This window comes from Cydia splendana, chromosome 14, assembly GCF_910591565.1.
Source record: "Cydia splendana chromosome 14, ilCydSple1.2, whole genome shotgun sequence".
In the NCBI taxonomy this organism is placed as follows: domain Eukaryota; kingdom Metazoa; phylum Arthropoda; class Insecta; order Lepidoptera; family Tortricidae; genus Cydia; species Cydia splendana.
In genome coordinates, this window is record NC_085973.1 from 2,978,292 (window position 1) to 3,000,313 (window position 22,022).

General features: G+C 40.0%; 1 protein-coding gene across 3 annotated transcripts; it reads right to left on the minus strand.

Moving 5' to 3' along the window:
• Nucleotides 1-575: 575 nt before the first annotated feature.
• LOC134797038 (uncharacterized) lies at nt 576-22,021 on the minus strand. Of its 3 annotated transcripts, none has more exons than XM_063769247.1 (10): nt 21,885-22,021; nt 17,729-21,312; nt 16,436-16,460; nt 14,636-14,839; nt 14,107-14,233; nt 13,689-13,854; nt 6,582-6,722; nt 5,727-5,878; nt 3,387-5,004; nt 576-3,122 (listed from the first exon to the last, which is right to left on the minus strand). In XM_063769247.1, exons 2-10 carry the CDS (start codon nt 21,281-21,283, stop codon nt 2,469-2,471), a joined length of 6,642 nt encoding a protein of 2,213 aa, XP_063625317.1. In that variant the 5' UTR covers nt 21,284-21,312; nt 21,885-22,021; the 3' UTR covers nt 576-2,468. The 3 variants fall into 3 exon arrangements, with proteins under 3 accessions (XP_063625317.1, XP_063625315.1, XP_063625316.1); XM_063769245.1 differs by having other exon boundaries at nt 16,397-16,460; XM_063769246.1 differs by having other exon boundaries at nt 16,397-16,460; nt 21,700-21,944.
• Nucleotide 22,022: the final 1 nt, after the last annotated feature.

Consider the following 22,022-nt stretch of genomic DNA (forward strand, 5'->3'; position numbering starts at 1 on the left):
TGTAGTGCCAATAATTCATATACCTAATTAAAACATTACCTTTACTTTTATTAAGCATAGACATTCTAAATCATGGATTATTTCAGTCAGGGTTCAGTCTAATTTCAATCAACTATTTATTATACTTTCATACTATACTTTCACCGCAAAAATAAATAAATTATTTATTTAATATTCGTTATTAAACTTGAATGAGAAATGCCATATCAATTTTTTAATTAAAATGCGTTAATAATAATTTACCGATTGTCCAGCCTCGAGCAATATTCCTTTATATGACATCTACTTCTTTAATTAATATTCATTTTCGTATGTTTGAATATCTATAAATACCTATTTCATTGAATCGAATTTGGTATGTGTCATACTCATAGCGGAGTTGTAATCATAATCATGCATTAATAAATCGAAGGAAAATCAGTCAGGGCCATGTTGCATAACAAACTACAACTAATATTACAAGCGGAACTCCTTTTCCAATTTCACTTATTAGAAAAGGAGTTCCGCTTGTAATATTAGTTGTAGTTTATTATGCAACACGGCCCTGGTGTCAGGTGAAATAATCAGGTCAGATTTACAAGAATATCATCATGAGCATTTATTGATCGACGCCGACGCCTCGGCAGACGCTTCCATACAGTACAACATCTAATCGATAACATTGGACCTTTACTCTATGTCATTGGACCAAAAATAAAATATGTACTACTAATTCTCAACAATATATATAAGTATTTTTAACATACAATTTTATTCTCAACACGAGCTTTTTAATATAAAAATTGTCGGAACTATCCATTCTTTGTGGTGGCTATGTACAGTGCGATACTATCGTACAGGTCGAGGCACTGTTCCGTATCTAACAATTCTGTTAATTAATTGTAAGCTAATATAAAATTAGGTTATGTGATTAAGCGGACCAATGAATTACGATTGTCACCCTTATAAATATGCAATTCGATAAAAATAAAACATTATTTTAAAATATAGTTTCCTTAATACACTGTACTGAAACCATAAATACGTGGACCATAACTTTTTTTTGGTAGATTTTTAGTGCTATACGCTACGCTATGAATACATGTGAGTCTGCATAAAACAGGATTTATTACAATGGAAAAATATGCTTCAGTGAAATTCGAACAATATAGTAATGCTACATAGAGTCTATAGTCGCGCAAATGATACGATTGCGAGGCCGTGGCCGCAATAAATTATAAATGCAATACCAGCCGACTAGACAATTTAAGTCTTTATGTAGGCTTCCAACATAAATTAGGTAGGGTAAACGGCCCTTCTGTAACCACTCTTTCCATTAAGAACATTTAATCTTATCACAAGGCAGGAGAGCCTATCCAGTTAAGTCAGTAATATCACTTGTCAGAAGCTGGCCCGTTTACCTTATAATTGCAATCACAAATTGATAATAAATATTAATGTCATTTCTACATCTAGTCTACTAACCGGTCAGGATCCGTAGCTTAAACATGATTTAGGATCAATCAAAAGGAGACAAATTTCCGTATAAAAATATAGTAAATACTAGAGAAAATTCAACAGAGTAATTGATTATTTTATATTTTGCGCTCCGAAAGCGACATTTTGCCTTCGAGGCATCACATTCCATATCAATCAGTATTCTATCCTACTCCAAATCTCTGATATCCTGTAGAGTCAGATCAAGATAACTTTATAACACAGAGGTGCAAGTGTTATTCAAAACGACATAATTTCATAGAAGTTTGACGTTTAAAATAACACTTCCACGTTTGTGCTGTAAAAATAGCCGCAGATTTATCTCGGTCTGAGTTTAGTACAATTAATAAATTAGTCAATCAGCATTTAGAAGGAAACCGGCATCGGTTAAAGATTCGCATCATTTGCGCAAATAGAAACAAAGCCTAATAATCGAGAGTAATATGATATATTTAACACGACCGCCGTCGAGTCCACTTAACTATATGTACACGGTATAATTATAAGGCTTCACGGTGACGCCGCGACACTGTCGTCCGGCTCTCACTACACACTGTCAATCACTAAGTTCACTGTCACCGGCCACGCCGGTAGCTGCGGGCGCTCGCTACACACTGTCACTAAGTTCACTGTCGCCGGCCGCGCCGGTAGCTGCGGGCGCTCGCTACACACTGTCACTAAGTTCACTGTCACCGGCCACGCCTGCAGCTGCGGGCGCTCGCTAGTCACAGTCACTCACTGAGTTCACTGTCGCCGGCCACGCCTGCAGCTGCGGGCGCTCGCTAGTCACAGTCACTCACTGAGTTCACTGTCGCCGGCCACGCCTGCAGCTGCGGGCGCTCGCTAGTCACAGTCACTCACTGAGTTCACTGTCGCCGGCCACGCCTGCAGCTGCGGACGCTCGCTGCTCACAGTCACTCACTGAGTTCACTGTCGCCGGCCACACTGGCGGCCTTGGGCGCTCGCTACATGAGCAGGAAGATCAGGCTTCGTTATGGGCGCGCGTCGGGCGCCGGCAGCGCGCCGGGCACGTGCGCGTGCGTGACGCTCAGCGACTGCGTGACGCTCAGCGACTGCGGTATCACAGTTAGCGACTTGGGGATTTTTGGCATTATCATCGGGCTCGATGCTATTATAGGCAGACTTGGTAGGACAGCTTCGCTAGTGATAGACACTGCTGGGCCTAATTGAGGCAGTTTTAGAGGCGTCGACGTGACGAGTAGCGACGGAGACGTGACTACTGGTGCCGGGAACGTCTGGGAGGTCACTGTGGCCGTTTTAGGCGTGATCGGGGCTATAGTTATATTCTTCAAGCCGACGTTCTTCAGGATGGTCGCCGCGTTCGACCCGTGCGTTATATCTAGTTTTTCCGAGTTTTCTGTGATGTTTTGGACTACCGTGCCTCCGTTTCCGAGCATGGCTGAGGTCTGAACCTCTGTGACTACCGTCTCCGTCTCCGGTTTCTTAGGTTTCTCGTCGTGGCCGAGTTGCTGCAGCTTCTCGCGGCGCATGACGCACATTTTGTTGTAGTCCTGCAGCGTGATGTGGTACTGCTTGCCGGAGGACATCACTTTGACGAGGCTGGGGAGGCGGCGGCCGTCGACCGCCGTTTGGATCGGCTCGCGGGCCGCTCGAGCGACGTTTTCCTGGGAAATGAGGGAAATGTAAATTAGCGACTCGGTTTATCACCTTTCTTTTCGTAGATATAATGCACAAACTACACAGATACCATATTATAGCGTTTACAAAGATCTCGAGGTCTCCACACAGGTGCACATTCCCTCTCTGGTACCCGTAGTTTGAAATGAAATACCGTATTTTCCCAACATTCCCCAGTGACAAAAACAAATTACCCCATTTTGGTAAGAAATTGATAAATGAAATACCGTCACAGAAATATAAAAACTCACCGGCGTAATAGGCATGAGCGTCGGCCGCCACGGCTTGCTCGTAGTTTTCTGCTTTTTAGGCGTGTGTGGCTTGTCCTCCTTCTTCTTATCCGGCGTGTTGGCCGGTGGCGGCGCCGGCGCCGGCAGCACGGGCACCGGCACCGGCAGCGACACCGGCACCGGCGACGCCGCCACCTCCGTCGGATCCGACGCCGACACCCCCTTTACTAACTGCTGTATATTGTGAAGAACGTTCTGTATAGCTTTCCTCCCCTGAGCGTTAGGTGTGTTAATAGCTATCAACTCCGGAGGCAGCGGCTTGGATTTCTTCTCCTTTGGCTTAGGCTTGGGCAGCGCCGGCGGCGGCGGCATGAACTTCTTAGGATCCTTATCTTCCATGCTCTGATTGGTCTTTAGCAAACTTTTACCGTTCACAGCTGGCTTCTTCCTGAATTCTATCAGACTTATAGCCGGCTCGCTTCTCCTAGGAGCGTCGTTTACGACATTATCGTACGCCCGAAGTCTGCTTTGGACCGAATCGCTGTAATTCGCGGCGTTTGGGGACGCGTTATGCGCTAGGACTAAATCCCCGCTTCTGAAGTACTTCTCTAAAAGAATTAAGTGTCTCAGGAAGCTCGATTGATTCCCGTACGGTCTTTGGAGGTCGTTCCATAGCTTCTTTGTTTCAACATCATACTGTATTGTGGTGCTGCATTTCTCCCAGCCTTCGGGCGTTACCCCTTTAACGTTGCTGAACTCTATGTTGCATTGTAGATTCATCTCCTCCTCACCCGGAAATAGTTCTCGAACTGAAATAGATGGATTCGTTTCGAGCCTTTTAACCGGATTGGAGTATTTAACCTCAGATTTCTGTTTAGGATCTTTTTCCACTGTCAGTTTCTTTGACAACTCACTTAGGTTTTTCTTAACTTGGGTAAAGCTTTCAGATTGCTGCCATTTGTTTTTCAGAGTGTTTATATCCGCCGGCTTCTTATTTGGTATACTCTCAATAGTGCACTCCTCATTAATAGACAAATTCTTCATGTTCACATCTTTAGATTTCTCCGGATCAAATATTTCTAAGTCATCCTTGTTTTTATCTTGCTTTACAATCATTTGTCCTAGCTTATGTAGTCTTCGAGCGTTTTTATCGTTTATCCTCTGTTGTAAGCCAGGTTTCTGTATGCCGGAAAGATGGTGGACTTTCAAGATGTTTCTCTGCTTCTGTGTCAGATTTGCCTGGTTGTGCATGAACTGTGCAGGGTTGTTCTGTTTCTGTAGGAGGATCTGTAGTTCGGTCTGTTTGTCCAGGACGGGGTCCATGTCGAAGCCGTCAGGGTCTGAGCCATCGCTCTGCATGGGTTCTGCGCCTTTGGCGTTGGGGACGAGAATTTTGTTTGAGGATATGAGGCTTTCTATATCCTCTTCGTCGGGTTGTGCCTTGGGTTGGTTCTTGTCTTTCTCGGGGCTGTCCGTGCGTTCGGGGGAGTCGCTGTCGGGCCGGTCGGGGTCGGAGGACTTGCGCTTGTTCTTGGAGCGCGCCTTCTTGCGCCGCGCGCTCTCGTCGAGCTGTAGTTGCGTGTCTTCGCCTTCGTTTTCCGATTCTGGCGGCACTTCGATGTTGTGCACTTGAAGTAATCTGAGAACATAAAGTGATTAATGAAGTCAATTGTGTGTAAACCGAATTGTCATCCATTATCAGTGGCGGACAAAATGGGAAGCGTAATAAGTCCCAAAAAAATTGGTAATGACATTCGCAAGGCTAAACTGAGTAGTATATGACATGAAGTTTCAACCGCACGTAATAAATATAAGAAACAGCCAGTCGACTGTAGTCTCAATAGAAGTTGAAACACTTACTCATAGTAGCCATAAGTGGGACAGGACAAGTTAAGGGTGGTATTCTACCTGTCTAATATTTGATCAAATGTGCATTGCGTCTCACTCTCTCATTAAGCAAAATGTGAGACGCAAATACTGATCAAACAGTGGACAGGAAGAAAAACCACCATAAAGTAAATAAAAGCTGCAAATTTTGCCTCGGATTAATCCCTTACACTAGTTCAAGTAGATCCAATTCAACTTATCTCATAACGTTAACTTGTATAGTCAGTATCTTTAGGTATTTAAATAAAAGATTTGTAAATTTTCGGATAGTTATAACATTTATTGGTTAACCAACCAAATACAAAACCGCAAATTTAAATACCTAAGAAGACTATAGAATATCCCAGTGTAGTATTTCAGGTGATTCAGGTCTAAACGCTGAAAAACCCTGAAAATTTCCCTAGCAACCTTCTATACCTTGCATTTGTTAGTATTGTGTTATCTGTGCAAGGTCATATAAAGCCTGCAACACACCTGCGGCGGTACTGGCGCTCGTGCGCGGGGTTGTCGCCGGGGCGGCGCAGCAGCGTGGTGTAGTAGCGGCACAGCTTGCACAGCACCGGCTTGTCGGCCAGCTCCACGGGGATGCCCGCCGCCGCCAGCAGAGGGTTGATTTCGTTGTGGCCCTGGGGGACAATATTCTTTATTGGTTAACACATTCATTGCCATGGTTTTTGTAGCCGATCCTACGTTATCCCGCTTTGTAGAGGAAACCGAATACGAACAGAACCCGCCGAGCGGGATCCCAAGGAGCTAGTTTTACAAAAAGCGTTATTATTATTGGTCTTCATCTGCAGTTATACTTTCAACAAATGGTGCTTGCCGAGATCAAATGCATTAGTTACACAAAATATACAAATCGCTATGCGTCATATTACACATTTAAAGAGTTCCTTCAATTTCTCCAGGGGAAGAAGGGTGGGCCGATTTTGTATTTCGTTGTCGATTTGTTTTGTCAGATTTCGATAAAATGTGATGGATAGATAGTTCCCTTTTCTGTTGGATCTTCGGTTAAATTATCGTGGTAATCTTTAGAGTGACTTGGAAAGCTGCAATTATACATTCAAAGATCCGCATGCTGACCCCTGTAGGTACTGGTTTGTTGTACAGTCAACTGTAAAAATATGGGTGTAGCAAACTTATTCAAAAATATGTCCCATAGTTCTTAATTCGCTGACAAGAGCTATGGGACATATTTTTGAGACGATTTGCGCACCCATATTTTTACAGTTGACTGTACCTAAAAGCCTCTTAGTTTGTAAGTTGTACTAATAAAATATGTGTCCATGCTTACACGAAATAGATACACCAATGAATCAATCAACATACTTGCTGAAGGATGTGCACGTGCTGGTGCTTGGTGAGGCGGCGGCGGCACAGGGCACAGGCCAGTAGCGGCGCCAGCAACGCGTAGTGCACAGTGCATAGCCCGAGGGTATGTAGCCCGGGGTAGTCGCTTTGTAGTTTCAACTGTTGAAAAATACGATTATTTAGCATATTTGTAAATTTTGTTTTGTAAGGACTGTTGAAAAATACGATTATTTAGCATATTTGTAAATTTGTTTTGTAAGGGTGGTATTCCACTTGTTCCGTTCGACATTGGACAAAGAAATTGGATAGGTGGAATACCACCCTAATATACCGTCAACTGGGATGAATAGGGTTGGCGAGGTGAATACGAAGTTTGCGGTAAAGTTGATCCCATCAAAAACATAAATGTGAAATGGGAGCCAAGTTCAATATTAAGAGCCAACAGGAGTGGTCATTCCTCCATACAAACGTAGTCCTCGTTTTCCTCCGTGGTTTTTGAAGCTAGAGCAATGATTTTTTGAACACAGATTAATATTGTCAATATCTGTGTCGGACCGTTTTGCTTTTTTTGATATTTTTGTTTTTTAAGGCGCTAGAGCCCTTCAAAAACGGCCAAAATGGCCTAATAGACTATGCCGTAATGAGAGGCGTGGTATTCAAAACTGATATCAATTAGCCAAAAAAGCAAAACGGTCCGACACAGATAATTTCATAATCATTTAGATTTCCAAATTTGGTTACGATTGGTTAAGTTTTGGGGGAGGAAAAAGAGGACTACGAAACCTCGATTTTTGTCATTTTTACGCAGGATTTTTCGCCTCAGCTGCAGTTGTCCCTATCGCACTAATTTTAGGGGCGGAGTCAAGTTTCTAAATACGTACACAGCCAGAAAAGTGATGGGCAATAGTCGACATTTAATGTCGATAATCTAGTGATGTAAGAAGTTATCGATAAACCGTCTTGTGTGAAAATATCTAGATCCTAAGATACAAGGGGTTTTGGGTTGAGAGTAGGGAACACATTTTTGTAGTTATGATATACATTATATACAATCTATTATGAACTTTTTGATTCTAATATTTCAAATTAGAAATCAAAATCAAAAATATTTTATTGCATGGTTAAAATGGGTTAACACAATTTTTAGGTACCTACAGGCACGCTTCGTAATTGTCGAGCAATTTAGGGTCCTAGCTGAATTGGTTGTTCCATACTTACTCGTGCTCTATGGAATGTCCAATTTAGCTAGAACCCTAAATGGCTCAACAATCACGGAGCGTGACAGTACAAATGATTCATGTTCTGTATATCCTGCCCTACAATGGCGTTAATATTTGGTTGTCATGTCTATACTTCGTTTTTAAGCATTATTGAAAAAAAAAAAGTAAATACTAATATTAACCACTAAGTACATAACTATTACAAAAAAAGCTAAATAATTATACGATTGCATGCTTAAAAAAGACACGTCACCTTCACTCTAATGCTAAACAAACGAAGAATAAGAACTAACAGCGATAAGACCGCCTGTTGCTACCTTTGTCTACATTGTAAATCGGTTTTAGGGTTCCGTACCCAAAGGGTAAAACACGGGACCCTATTACTAAGATTCCGCTGTCCGTCCGTCCGTCTGTCACCAGGCTGTATCTCACGAACCGTGATAGCTAGACAGTTGAAATTTTCACAGATGATTTATTTCTGTTGCCGCTATAACAACAAATACTAAAAACAGGATAAAATAAAAATTTTAGTGGGGCCTCCCATACAACAAACGTGATTTTTGACCGAAGTTAAGCAACGTCGGGCGGGGTCAGTACTTGGATGGGTGACCGTTTTTATAAATAATGGTACGGAACCCTTCGTGTGCGAGTCCGACTTGCACTTCGCCGGTTTTTTTTAAATTTGTTTTTATGTTTGTGGTGTAATAAAGAATATTTTAGAGTCAGACCAAGAAAAGTCTACAGCAATTTTGATAGCACACGCAGTGCAAGTGTTATTTATATGTCATAATTTCATAGAAGCGACGTTTGAAATAATACTTGCACTGCGTGTTCTATCAAAATCGCTATAGATTTTTCTTGGCCTAACTCTACTTTAAATTACAAAGTAAGGCCTAAATTATAAAATAAGGCCCATCAATGTTTTTTTTTGTGTTTATTAAACTTGATATTTTGTCTATAGTATTAGCGGACATGGCCTCAAAATTTAAACCCGCTTAAGAATCGGGCCTTATTTCGTGCATTATATACAATACTACCCATTTTTGTGTAGTCATTATTTATACTATAGAAGCATTGTTTGAGTAGCCAATTATTTAAACAGTATTTTTTTAAAGGGCAACGGTGGCAATATTTTAAGGTCTGGATAATAAGATACAGATCTTAATAAGGATATCAATGTAAGTGAATGTTACCATGACTACCAAACAAACAAATGTGATAGAATTTGCCAGCTGGCATTGTAACATTCAGACAGTTACTGTACCTAATCTGAAATATGAATAAATTAGTAATATTGTAAACAGGAAAGTAAACCGAATTTTGGCCTTTTGCTGGACACAATCACAATAGTAATTTGTTTTACAAGAGGGCAAAGTTTATCGCCACCGGTTGATGCATTTGCAGCACCAATGGTAGAAAATGCAAGCTCATCATCAACTGCATAATCGACGTTTGATATGACTATTGAATTCGTTTTTTTGCATTAAGGTAACAGATTTTGACATGTCTTATTAAAAATTACCATTGAAAAATAAGTCATAGCAAATATGTTAGAATTATAAATCATATTAATCATATTAATGAGCAAGAGCACCCTAAACCGGCGAGCGTGTATGAGGAATTTTATGAATGTGAAGGAAGCGAAAGTGGTATGTCAGAATCGTAGCAAGTGGAAATCCGTGGTCTCTGCCTACCCCTCCGGGAAATAGGCGTGATTGTATGTATGTATGTATGTATGTATGTATGTATTAATCATATACTTTTTTATATTCTTTTGCTTTCATAAGTAATATAAACTAATTTTTGAAAGCGTTTTTCAATAATTATTAATAAAAAGACACGTCATGATTGTTTACCTTCTTTCTAATGCTAAAAAATAACGAACTATAATAACCGGGCCTTATTTGGTACAGAACCTTGATTTGATAGGTACATCGGATATTCTGGGCCCCTGAGTTTGTTACGTAAAGGACAAAATGGTGACATGTGGTTAGAGCTGATACTGTTAAACTAGTGGTTCTGTGCGCTAAGTATAAAAAATAAGCTTCAGCGAACTCATTAAGCCTAGAAAAAACCCTACACCCTACTGCCACTTAAGTCAGTCTTGAGTCTTTGAATCAATTTCCGTAGTAGTACTACTACTACTAAGGTACTAGGAGGTAATAAGGCCTATAGTAGGTATAATAAGGCCTACCTGAAAAATAATGTTCTTACAACAGTGTAACCGTGTTAGTTATTTGAGTAACATATATGTAAAGTGATACAATTAAAAGCTAACAGCAAACCAGTACATAAATTATATCTTATGTACTTCTTATGAATTACACTCTTATAAAGGTTTCGGCTAATTACGCATATGTGCATCACGCAATAAATTCTATAAGTAGGTACCTTCTAAAGTAATGAATACTCGTATTCTTAAAATAATGTTTCGTATAATAATAATACCCTCAGGTACCTTTATAGTATAATACTTAGAGGTTAAGTTCGTTGAAATTTAGATACTTAAATAAATTACTTTCAATCGGAATAGAGATGTTTTAGTGCCTTAAATTTTCAAATAAAATAAAACTAATATGATGACGACCGGTCTGGCCTAGTGGGTAGTGACCCTGCCTATGAAGCCGATGGTCCCGGGTTGAATCCTGGTAAGGGCATTTATTTGTATGATGATACAGATATTTGTTCCTGAGGCATGGTTGTTTTCTATGTATTTAAGTATTTATATATTATATATATCGTTGTCTGAGTACCCACAACACAAGCTTTCTTGAGCTTACCGTGGGGCTTAGTCAATTTGTGTAAAAATTTAATGTCCTTAATATTTAGTTATTAGTTAGTTATACTGGCAAATATTGGTCATATTTCTTGAGTACCTGGGCCTTATGAGAATACAGTAGGTATATGGTGCTTATAAGAATTATGTGCTTCATAAATCGAAGTAGGTTTATATAAACGTACATAGGCATTTTACATTAAATATTTTTAATGAAATCTGTTTTTAATTCACAAAAAATAATACTATTACACGTTCTTAACCTAGTTATAATCTTTAATATTATGGATTTTAGTAACTAGGATGAGGGGGACATATTAAATTTATTCCCTAATCTTAAGTTCTAATATATTTATTACTTATCATTATAAATACATAATGTATATTTATGTGTAGGTATATGTATTATATTTATGTGCTTACTTAACTAATAATTATTCTTGTACTATGGTATTCAGTTCTTTTTTTATTATATACTTAATCTTATTAGGCTTATTACTTATTTCTAGTAAAACTCTATTAGGAAAGTTGTTTAGAATAGTAGGTAAGTATGAAAACCAAACTCTATTGCCATATTCATTAAATATTATGTGTGTAACTAATAAACACGATTTACCTATATGTATGTAGGACCTACTGTAGGTACCTATTGTAGGTACCTACCTATACTTCGGCAAGTCATCTTTGACATTAGAAAAATGCAGCAAACTTAAAAAAAATGTAATCGACAATGATCGACCTCTCATTATAAATTAAATTTAGTGCCTTTTTCTAATGTTAAAGTTGGCTGTTGAGTGTAAGAGTATATATAAGTAAGTACACGATTTATTTTCCCTACCCTTTTGACTCATTATTTGACGTTATCATGAATTCTTTATAAGTAAGTATCATAAGTAGGTACCCTACGTACAACACAAATGTCATAATTATTGTAATATTATAACCAGAAGTTTTGTAAACAACACGTAGGTATAACAAAAGGTATAGGTATACTTGAATAAAGGTAGATGAATTGCGTGCGGTCCAATAGGTAACCACAACTCACGGAGTCCAAAACAATAAGCTGATCAGCAAAGTCAAGTAAACAAAGCCAAGTCACAGTAGTAGAAAGATTATCGAGTTCCGTAAACGTAAGCCGGGTCAAAAAATTCAATCGCAACACAGTAAGTAATAAGTGAACGCCTCGTGGCAGTAAAGCACGAAAAATGACATTGCAAATTGTCGGCAATGAGGAGCGCGCGGGTGCAAGCGTACGCATCTGTGTGCGTGCATTACACACACAAATACGGTCTCTCACGCCCCGTCAGAGCGACGGGTATATTCAGCTTGAAATCTCAAAATTGACTTTTAGCTCAGCTCCCGTTTCGTCTTAAGAATATTCGTCGTTGTTGACTTCTCCGGAAAAATAATTGAGATCTATATGGGTGCCAAGTTCTAGTCCTAGTATAATCCTTTGGGGAAACAGTACAGATATAGAGGAAATATTCTTATTACAAAAAAAATGCATACGAACACTAGCTAATATTACAGTACCAGATAGTTGTAGACCCTATTTTATGAAATATAAAATCCTGACATTAACATCAATCTACATATTTGAAATTTGTAAGTTCGTCAGAAAATATCCTCATTTTTTTCCAAAATTTGCCGACCGTCCTCGACGATACGAAAGTAGATATAAGCATAACCTGGCGCCACCCGAACGTTCAGAACTACAGCTACACAAAACAAGTCCAAAAATGATGGCCATCAAAATATATAATACACTCAGCGACGACATTAAACTTCAGACATCAGATAAACAATTCAATAAACTGTTGAAGAACTTATTAGTTAACAAGTGTTACTATAAATTGAATGATTTCTTGGAAGATAAAAATGATCACGAATGTTATTAGTTTTAATTATTACTCACTTTATTATTTTTATTATTTAACTCATTTCATTTTACCACTTATTATTAAACATTGTGTGACATAAAATTATTCTTGACATGACTATTAAATAAATTAATATTATATACCTACTTACACTACAATTTCAATGTTAATTTTAATTATCAATAATATTTCCTAGACATTCATTACTATAAAATTTTAAATTACAATCTCTTAACCATTGTTAAAAGACCTAATTTTATAATTATTAATTATTATATAAATACTGTCGAATACCTAGCATAATTTAGTTCTAAGACTATTGCTGTGCCCTACCAGGGTCCATGTGAAACTCACTATTACTATGTAACACCAATGTAACAACCATGGATGCAATAAATAAATTATGAAATTATGAAATAGTTTGCTTGGGGTGTAATTAAAGTTCAGGATTTGACTTCTGTAGTTTTTACGTACACGCTATATTATTTCACCTATGTTACTTTTCAAAAATTTAGTTTTTTGGTATAAAAACTGATGTTTGGAACGCTTTATTATAATTATTATACACTGGACTTGGCGCTATAGGCATGTTGAGAATACTGAACCTAAAGGCTGTGGATACGGTTAGGTGGAGTAAGAGAAACTATGGGACGAGAAAAACACTTGTAGGGAGAGTAAACAGAGATACTTAAATATACAAAATAAAATTAATGCATAAATTAAATTATGCTTAAAATATTTACATATAAGGACTTATAAGGTTTCTCTTATCCTGAGCATAAAAAAATTATGTTTCTCATACAAGACAACTTTCGCACGAAGAGGGGCCAACAATTTAGAAAAACTAGTGGTGACGGGAAAGGTCGAGGGTAAAAGACCTAGAGGACGAAGTCCAAAGAGATGGTCGGACCAGATCTCCGAACAGCTGGAGCTACCTGTTACCACCGCCCTCCATCAGGCCACAGACCGAAACAGTTGGAGGCAATTTATAAAGCGCAAGTGGAGTCACGATTCTCAGCAATGGGGGAGCGATTAAGAAGAATGTTTCTCATACTCCACCCGACCCGTAAGCACCCATACAAAGTTTCCCTAATCTTAATTTGAACCTTGTCGTATTAGGGTGACTTTCGTTTGTTTTAGAAATGCTCCTCTATTTATTATTTTGTTTTTGAAAGGTTCAAATTAGTTTGAAACAGAGTGTACATTTTATGAGGCTACAGAGATACTGTTTGGCGTGTAGTGCACTGACCAGCTTGCTGACTGGGGCTCGCATCTTGATGAGCCACTTGCGGCGGATGGAGCGCGCGGCGGCGGCGGCGCAGCCCGCGGCGTGGCAGCGCGCGCCGGCGCTCGCGTCCGAGTCCGACTCCGACGGCTCGCCCGTGCCCGTAGGGCTCACAGGCTTCTCCGCTTGTCTACGGGGAATCAAATTACAATTAAGGAGGGAATAACGATTAAAGCCAAACGCGCAAACCTTACAAATCTGGAAGAAAACATTCTCCATTTTCTTCCAAATTTGTAAAGTTTTATATCGGTATCACTAGCGGAAAATACGCATAAATCAAAGAAAGACTATTAATAAATCAGTAGACAAATCGCTTCGATTCGGAACTTTGTGTACAAAATACACAATAAATAGTTGGGCCACGAAATAAGGTGATACTCACTGTGGCTGCGGAGGCTGTCCCGGCGGCTTAGGGGCCCGCTTGCGGTACGAGGGACAGTTGGCGCGCCGGTCCACGTGCCGGTAGCACGCGTCGCACAGGCAACTGTCTATGGTCAGCCGCTCCTCGTCTGCAATAAAAAGTTGCTGTAGACTATGGAAATAGCCGAAATAGGCATCTGTTTTCTAAAACAATAAGTTAGTAACGTTATCGTGCTTATAGTATATTGATACTTGATAGTTGGGCCAGCGAGATATCATAAAAAAGGACCAGAAGCGTCGTGAATGATCCTATGTTGAATATTGGTTTTAAGACACCAAAAAACAATTGTAAATCATTTTTCTATTACTAACTCTACCTGTGAAACATTACATACTCGTATGTAAAGAAGTTTTTCAACTCAAGAATTACGTATTGCGAGATAGAGATTCAAGAAACCACTTTTAAGCAAGATCATAAGAGCAAAATGTTGGGTACACACAAGGCATACCCCCAAGGTAACATCATTATATTACGTGACAAGTTTACTTACTGTCCAAAACTTTCTTCTGCCTCTCGGTACTCTTCATCTGGGCGATATGGCAGGGCGTGTCGAACAGCCCAAACTTGCCCCCGCAGTAGAAGCACTGGTCCTGGCACAGCCGGCCCGGGTGGATGCTGAACGAGGAGGCCTTCTCCGGGATCACCAGGTTGAGGGTCTCTTTGGGCTCTGGCTCCGGGGCTGCTTCGGCTTCCACTGTTGAGGGTTATTATGAAATGAGGACATGCATATCGCCTGTTGAGGCGATAAATTAATATAAGTTGGTTTTGACCAAAATTAGAAAATTTGTGGTCCAGTACGAATGATGGTCGTTCCTGTCTACGTGACAGCGTGATAAATAGGTGTCCGTCACTTTCTATCTCACGGTGTTAAAAAGTGCCAGTTATTTTATCACGTGGATAAATCTATCCATAATACGCCGGCAGCAAGCCTATTATGTATGGCTTTATTCATGTGACAAAATATCCGTCACTTTTTAACAGAGCGCGATTGAAAGTGACGGATACCGTTTTATCACGCTGTCACGTAGATAAGAACGACTATCATATCCGTACTGGGTTTTATTTCCAGTAGGTAAGGCATTAGTCCCTGTAAATATAAATAGATTTTAAAGTTATTGGATTTAAATTGATTTGTGTGGATTTAAGATCTGTTTTTATGAGAAATACTAAAACGCCAGTTCGATATGCCAATTCAGTACCCAATCATCCTGTTTCTGTGCCAATTTTATACTAAATTGACAGATTGGTCAGACAAATTGGGGCAATCGAATTGTAATTATAGAATCTCGAATATAAAACAGAGATTAGAGATATCATGGTATAATGTGCAAACAAATGTTAAATAATGTGATGAAAATTGTTATAACTGACAGAAATTGTAAATGTCAGTTGTTGTTATTGTTTATTAAAAAAAAAAAGTTCAAAGTCATGCCTAGAACTTTATTTTGTTATCAGATGTAATGTGTAGTGTAAGTGTGACATGCAATCATCTTTACCAAGTTAATAATACAAGTCTTTTAACCATTCACAATACCGAGAGAAAATATTAGGTAGCTAGTTAATGTAATTAAAATAATATCCAGAAGTTACTTAAGGTTTTTCTTGAATTTGATACCTTTAAAATAAAGACTAGCACTGAAACTATTTAAAAACTTCTGGGTATTTTCGTGGGAGAAATAGACGACTAGACGCAAACATTATGGAACTTTGTATAATCAATTAATCATGTAACTATTTAATAATGTTGCTAGTTTAAGGTTCTCACTAGGCACAAGCAACATTTAAAAATAATCAATAGGTGTATTAAAAAGGTGTACTTGACAATACATGTGTTTTCTGTGGTATTCTATTACCATTCAGAATCGTGTTTTTTTTTTATTTGTTAGGGCATAAGTCACGTATATTCTGCCACCATTTAAATGTTAAACTAATGTTATTTCGCTGTCGTAAAAAAATGTTGTATGCTGTACAGGCCTTAACCTCGTAAGACCTACCATAAAAAGTTATACCATTTTTAATTTGAACCTTGTTACATAATTAAATTTGAACGAATTTAGTTTGTTTTAAAACGCAATGAAACAATAGAAAAGCTACTTTATTTGTTTCATGAAAGGTTTAAATTAGATTGCAACGAATATGTACATTTAGACTCACGAGGTTAAAGGCCTCTTATGTATCAGTTGCATAAATTATTATTATATACTCGTGTTTGCGTCTAGCGTGTGCTTGGGTGAGTGTAAGATCCACACACCGTGGTTAAGACGGTTACTGTAAGACTTTCTGTGCCCACCCTCTGATGCGGCTCCGGCGAAGGCCTGCGAACAAATAATACTAATATTAGTTACATAATTTTACAATAAAAGTAACACAAATTATAGACAACTAGAGCTGTAATTTATCTGCGAAATTTATATGTCGTAGTCCGACTATCTCAATATCTTTCTCGCTGATAATAATCGTGAATCAGAGATGGATAGTAAACATCCCCATTAATACTATGAATAAACTCGAAAGTAACTCTATCTGTCTGTCTGTTACAAATATCTCTGTTTGAAAAATTGGAGCGCTTTTATAGATCACAATATGGTTGCCAGTAACTTCGTTTCAAAACCCGATTTTTTGCCTTTCGCTCGATTTTTTGTTTACATTGTGTAAGTTTCATGTGGAATATGTTGACTCTAGTACATACTCTAAAGCGCAAATTCGTTGCCAAAATAATAATTAGCATGCATTGGTGAAAAAGTAGCAGATTGCAGTGCTACGGCGTAGAGCCGTAGAGGGCCCGGCGTAGACCAGAAGGGCGCTGACCGTGACCTCATTTGTCGCGCGACAGACCGTTGACCGACTCGAGCGGACCTAATCGGGCTCGTCGAGATGTCGCTAAACATCGTAAAGAGTGGTGTGGTTACTTCGGAGTACTCGAAATTAAATTCTCCCACATTGTGTCTTATTGGACAAATATAAGTTATATTAAATCATTATATTAAATTCCATTTACAATCGGGTCTATCGCGAATTTATTTTGTTACCTTTATTTACCGACGTTTCGACAGGTTTCACTGGTCGTGGTCGCAGCTAACTAACGGCTTGGTAAGTTACCTAATGTTACCATGTTGCTCCAAAAGTTAACTGCGGTGTGGATGAACCTTTAATACCCCCTCACTGTGATAAAAAGCCTAATCTAGTCAAAAATAAGAATACCAATAAGAAACGACAAAAATTACACGTGACACAGCGTGAAACGTACAAAACTAATGACGCTGTCGAGCAACTTTCTATGGACGATAAAAGGCGACTGAATCGGTCAAAAGTTTAAGCACAAATTAGTTAAAAAGTATTTTCATTTACAACTATTGTTAGGATTCAGACCAGCCCCATAGTGCCTACTAAAATAAAAACAATGACTCGGCTAGAACTGTCGATCGTAGATCTGACTAACTTCGAGACAAGGAGGATAAATTCTAATTGATGTCACAATGGCCTCAATGTCTACCAATGGTTGGTTGATGGTGTTGCTGATAGTAACTGTGGGTTGATTTGATCTGAAAGGAATTAAAAAGAGAGGTGTTAAGTTACTGCTCACCTCTCGTCGTTCGATGGTGTAGTAGGCGTCATCCTCGGCCGCTGCGTCCCCCGGCTCTGGCGCCAACTTGCCAGCACGGTTCTTGCTCTTCTGGAACGTCATCTTCAACGAACTCCTGTATTTCTTCTTATCTCTGTCCGCCCCGCCCCTATTCAGCTTTATAACCGTCTTTAACGTCCCCGTGTAGTCCCCGGAACCTTGTTTCGACTTCTTCATCACATTCATATTAGCGATCCGCTGTTTTTCTTTAAGTTTCTCTATCTTTGCCTCTTTAGCGGCCTTGTGAGTCAATAAACCAAGAGTTCTAAGTACATTCTCTTTACGTTTTTGGCTTTCAGGCGTTTCGTGCAGCATGGTGCTGGGGCCCGGTTGGCTTTCGGTCGAATTACGCGCAGATTTACTTGTTTTACCGGGACTCTTGCCTGGTTTAGCGAGGTCTGCGGATTCAGATAGCTTGCTTTCTGATGGTTTAGTTTCAACCGGCGTCTCTGTTTTAGTTCCCGTTTCTTGAGCTTCTTCAGAAACTTCCATTTTTTCTTCTTTAGCTTCATCAGGGGTTTCCTTCTTTTCTTCTACTTTTTCGACTTTGAGGATGTCCTCAACCATTGGTTCAGGCTTTACAAGCTTTGGTTGTGTGGCCTCAGGCTGCTCAATAGGAGTAATCTCTGCAGGTTTGTCAGGTACAACGCTAACAACTTTCGGGATTTCAGTGGCCAGAGATATGTCTTCAGGAACAATTTTGACGTTTTCTAGAGGAGGCGCGAGGGCTTCAGTCTCCATAGGTTTTACTTCAGGAGACTTGACGGCTACAGGCGTCGGTGCTACAGCGATTGGCGTCGGTGCCACTGCGATCGGCGTCAGTGCCACTGCGATCGGCGTCGGTGTCACTGCGATCGGCGTCAGTGCCACTGCAATCGGCGTCGGTGCCACTGCGATCGGTGTCGGTGCCACTACGACCGGCGTCGGTGGTGGTGATTTAATCTGTGGAGGAGGCGATTTTATTTTCTCTAAAACTGCCATCTTCTCTTCTGGCTCTATAGCTGATTCAGACGTTTTTCGAGATAGAGATTCCCTCGATCTACGAAGACTTGATTCCACCACACGGGGCGTTATTGATATCTGACTCGTATCTAAAACAACCCCCTTAAGACTAGCCGTGGGGTTGTTAGGATGCAGGGTAGCAAACTGGTGTAAATCCACCTGCGTAGCAGGAGCCGATTTATCCACAGATTTCCTGATTTCAGTCAACGTCACATCTTTGCCCAGTGATTTCTCGAAAATGCTGATAGCATCAGATTCCTTTGAATGATTGGAGCTTGTAGATTCTTTCCTTGAACTAAAACTATTCCTCTTTATTAAAGTTACAGAGTTAGGTAAGTCAATATCAATAGATTTTCTAACTTGGTCTCTTTTAACTATAGATATGGCAGAATTATTTTCAAAACAGCTCAGTACATTTTCCTTTTCAATGGGTCTTTCAGGGGATCTTACAGTTTGCACGTCTTTTAGTTGCTTTATGTCTGCTCCCGATTTGTTGATTAGAACGACGTCATTAGTAACCATAACCGTTTTGCTGTCAGTCGATCTAACTTCAGACTCCTGCCTCTGTCTTTTCTTGTCAAATTCTTCGAAAACTTTCAATCTATCCATGAGTTTGTCTATGCTCGCGACTGAGCTAACTTTATAGGTGATTTCTGGTTTGTTAGCGTCCACTGCCTTTTCTAGGGAGTCTTCTTCATAATGTAGTCTTATGTTTTCACTGTCATCAGTCTTAGACGGCGTGCTGTCAGTCGTAACGGAAGGAGTCTCTTTGTCTTTGACAGGTGTCTCCGGTGTGATGATGCTATTGTTGTCTCCCAGTGGCTTAGAAAGGCCATAAAACTTGGAGACGGATTTGGTCTGCACCTCATCTGCGGTTTCGCTGGCCATCTCGTGGTCGCGGTCTATGTTTTGGTCCAAATTGTTAATGAGATCGTCGATTTCCTTGGACAGGGTCTCGAGGGTCTCGGTCTTGTCTGTGTCGTCGGCCTGGCCGGCAGAGGCTCGTCGCGAGGCCGACTGGAAGCCGACGCGTGACCTCGCCGCCGCCGCCACCTTTCGGCCTCGTCTGGCTTTCCTTAAATTCTTCGCTACCTCCTTAGTGTTAAAAGTCTTGGACATACTACTGAGTATACTACTACGGGCGTCCAGAAGCGTGTCTTTATCAGTCTTCCCTTTCTTATCTTCTGATGAATTTAAATTTTCTAACTTTAGCCTATTACTATTATTGTTGTCGGAGTCTAATGAAGTACTTCTTTTTAAGCTCGTGTTTTTCTTGCTCTTTTCATTTGTGTTACAGCTAGGTTCCGTTACAGGATCTGTTAATTTAGGATCAATGAGAGAAGGCACTTTTTCTGTAATAGAGATCTGTACATTATTTTCAAAATCTAAATCTAGTTCAGTCTTAGGCTTTTCTAATTTTTTATTGAGCTCCTTGCCATCAGCGTCTGTGAGTGTCTCGCTCAGACTGACATCCGACTCGGTGATGTCAGAACATTTGGAGATCTCACTGCCCTCCCGAGAGCAGGAGCGGCCTCGCTTTAGTTTCTTACAGTCTTCCGAGGCATCTGTGGTGTCACTAGTCTTTGAATCAGAAAGTAGCCTGCGTCGCTTATTCTGTTCTTTCATAACAACCTCATTTAAAAGTTTGCTTTTTACATTCCTTGGCTTTCCCCTTCTAACATTTTTATTTTCAACCAAGGATGGGCTATTGCTGCGCTCGGAGCGCATGGAGTACGGGCTGGTCCGAGACCCCAAGAGGCTTGTGGGTGACTCTGCAAGAACAGACTTGAGCATGATTTTATCTGATGTAAGTCTTTGTTTCCTGCCAGCCGTCTTAGGACTTGAGGACCTAGAGTTAGGAGTTGTTTCGTCAACAGGCTCCTTCTTGATTTCAGCAACAGGTATCAGTGGAACAGTCTCCTTGTCTTGAGGATCCTCAGGTTCAGTTTTCACCACAGGCTTTCTGCCTCTAGTGGCGGCGGTCTGCTTTATAACATTCTTGAGTTTACTTTTAGCTGTAGTGATAACTTTTTTGCTTCTCAAGGCTTTCCGAATCCCCAGCGGTCGTTTCTTGACAACAGCTTTAGGTTTTAAATTTTTCTTAGTTTCTTTGGATGTCTTGGGTTCATCTTGGCTGGCTTTGTTCTCTTCGCTGATATCAGAAGCCTTCTTCTTGGCCTGTCGGGTCTTGGGTTCTATAGTAATTTCCTCATCGATGCTCTTGTCCAGCTCATCTTTAGCCTGTTTAGTTTTCATGTTGGAATGTGTGGTGGGAGACGATCCCGTACTTCCGACATCAGGTACAGACTGGCTGTCAGCTCTGGATTTAGACCTGAGAGTGATAGTCGAGGTTGGCCGGGACTTGTGTTCCTCTCCGTCTGACTCGGGCAAGGCACTGTCAGCCAGGGGCTCCTCAGGGCTCTGGTCGTAGCCGCTGTCGTCCTTCACAGAGCTAGTACCACTTCTCAGCCGCAAGGAATCCTTCAACTTTGTGTTAGAACGACATTGAGCCATAATACGCCTCTACTGGACACATTTCTAACCTGAAACACAATAACAAATACAATGTAGCACCTCGCAATCAAAATTAGCGACGTGGTAATTTAGTTATAACTGGAATTTGATCGTTTCTCACATAAAATTAAGTATCGTTCGTTTCAGAATATTATAACGGGATTTCTATATTATTCATATAATAGACCACTAAACTGCATTCATTAGTATAATATAACGTAAATAAAGTCCACGGAAACTTATTTCGTAAAATAAATCGACGGGGAAATTGTCGTAAACAAAAGCTGGGCCATCGGAACATCCAACAAGTTCGCGCACTATTTCTTCAAATTGATTTAATTTCATGGTAAAATACGCGGCCTAGTTTACAAACAATTGTTTAAAACAATTTAAAATAAGCTAAAATACTTGTTTACATTGCTCGTTAGGGAGAAAATCGCGCCGGAAAGTCATGAAAAAGTCATGTTTTGGTGGCCTTAGGTCGCGAATGACACCTAACGCCACCTACCAGCTGACGGTGCGTGTGCGTCGAGCGAACGAAAGCCCCAAATCATTTCCCTAGCCGTGGCGCACCTCTGCAATGTCCTCACAATATACTCACATTTTATCCAACAAAACGTCCAAAAACCACAATAAAAGGTTAATTAGACACACAATGCACCATAATATGCGAAAAAGTTCAATATAAACACGCGTTTAAACTTAGAAAACGATTTTTGAAAAGCCCAAATGTCTGCAG

Excerpts from the sequence above, each read along its gene's own strand:
- LOC134797038 (XM_063769245.1), bottom strand. The coding sequence starts at position 21,283 with ATGGCTCAATGTCGTTCTAACACAAAGTTGAAGGATTCCTTGCGGCTG. Across the intron at positions 16,461-17,728 it reads ACACCATCGAACGACGAGAG|GCCTTCGCCGGAGCCGCATC; the intron begins GTGAGCAGTAAC and ends ATTTGTTCGCAG. Across the intron at positions 14,234-14,635 it reads GCAGAAGAAAGTTTTGGACA|ACGAGGAGCGGCTGACCATA; the intron begins GTAAGTAAACTT and ends TTTTTATTGCAG.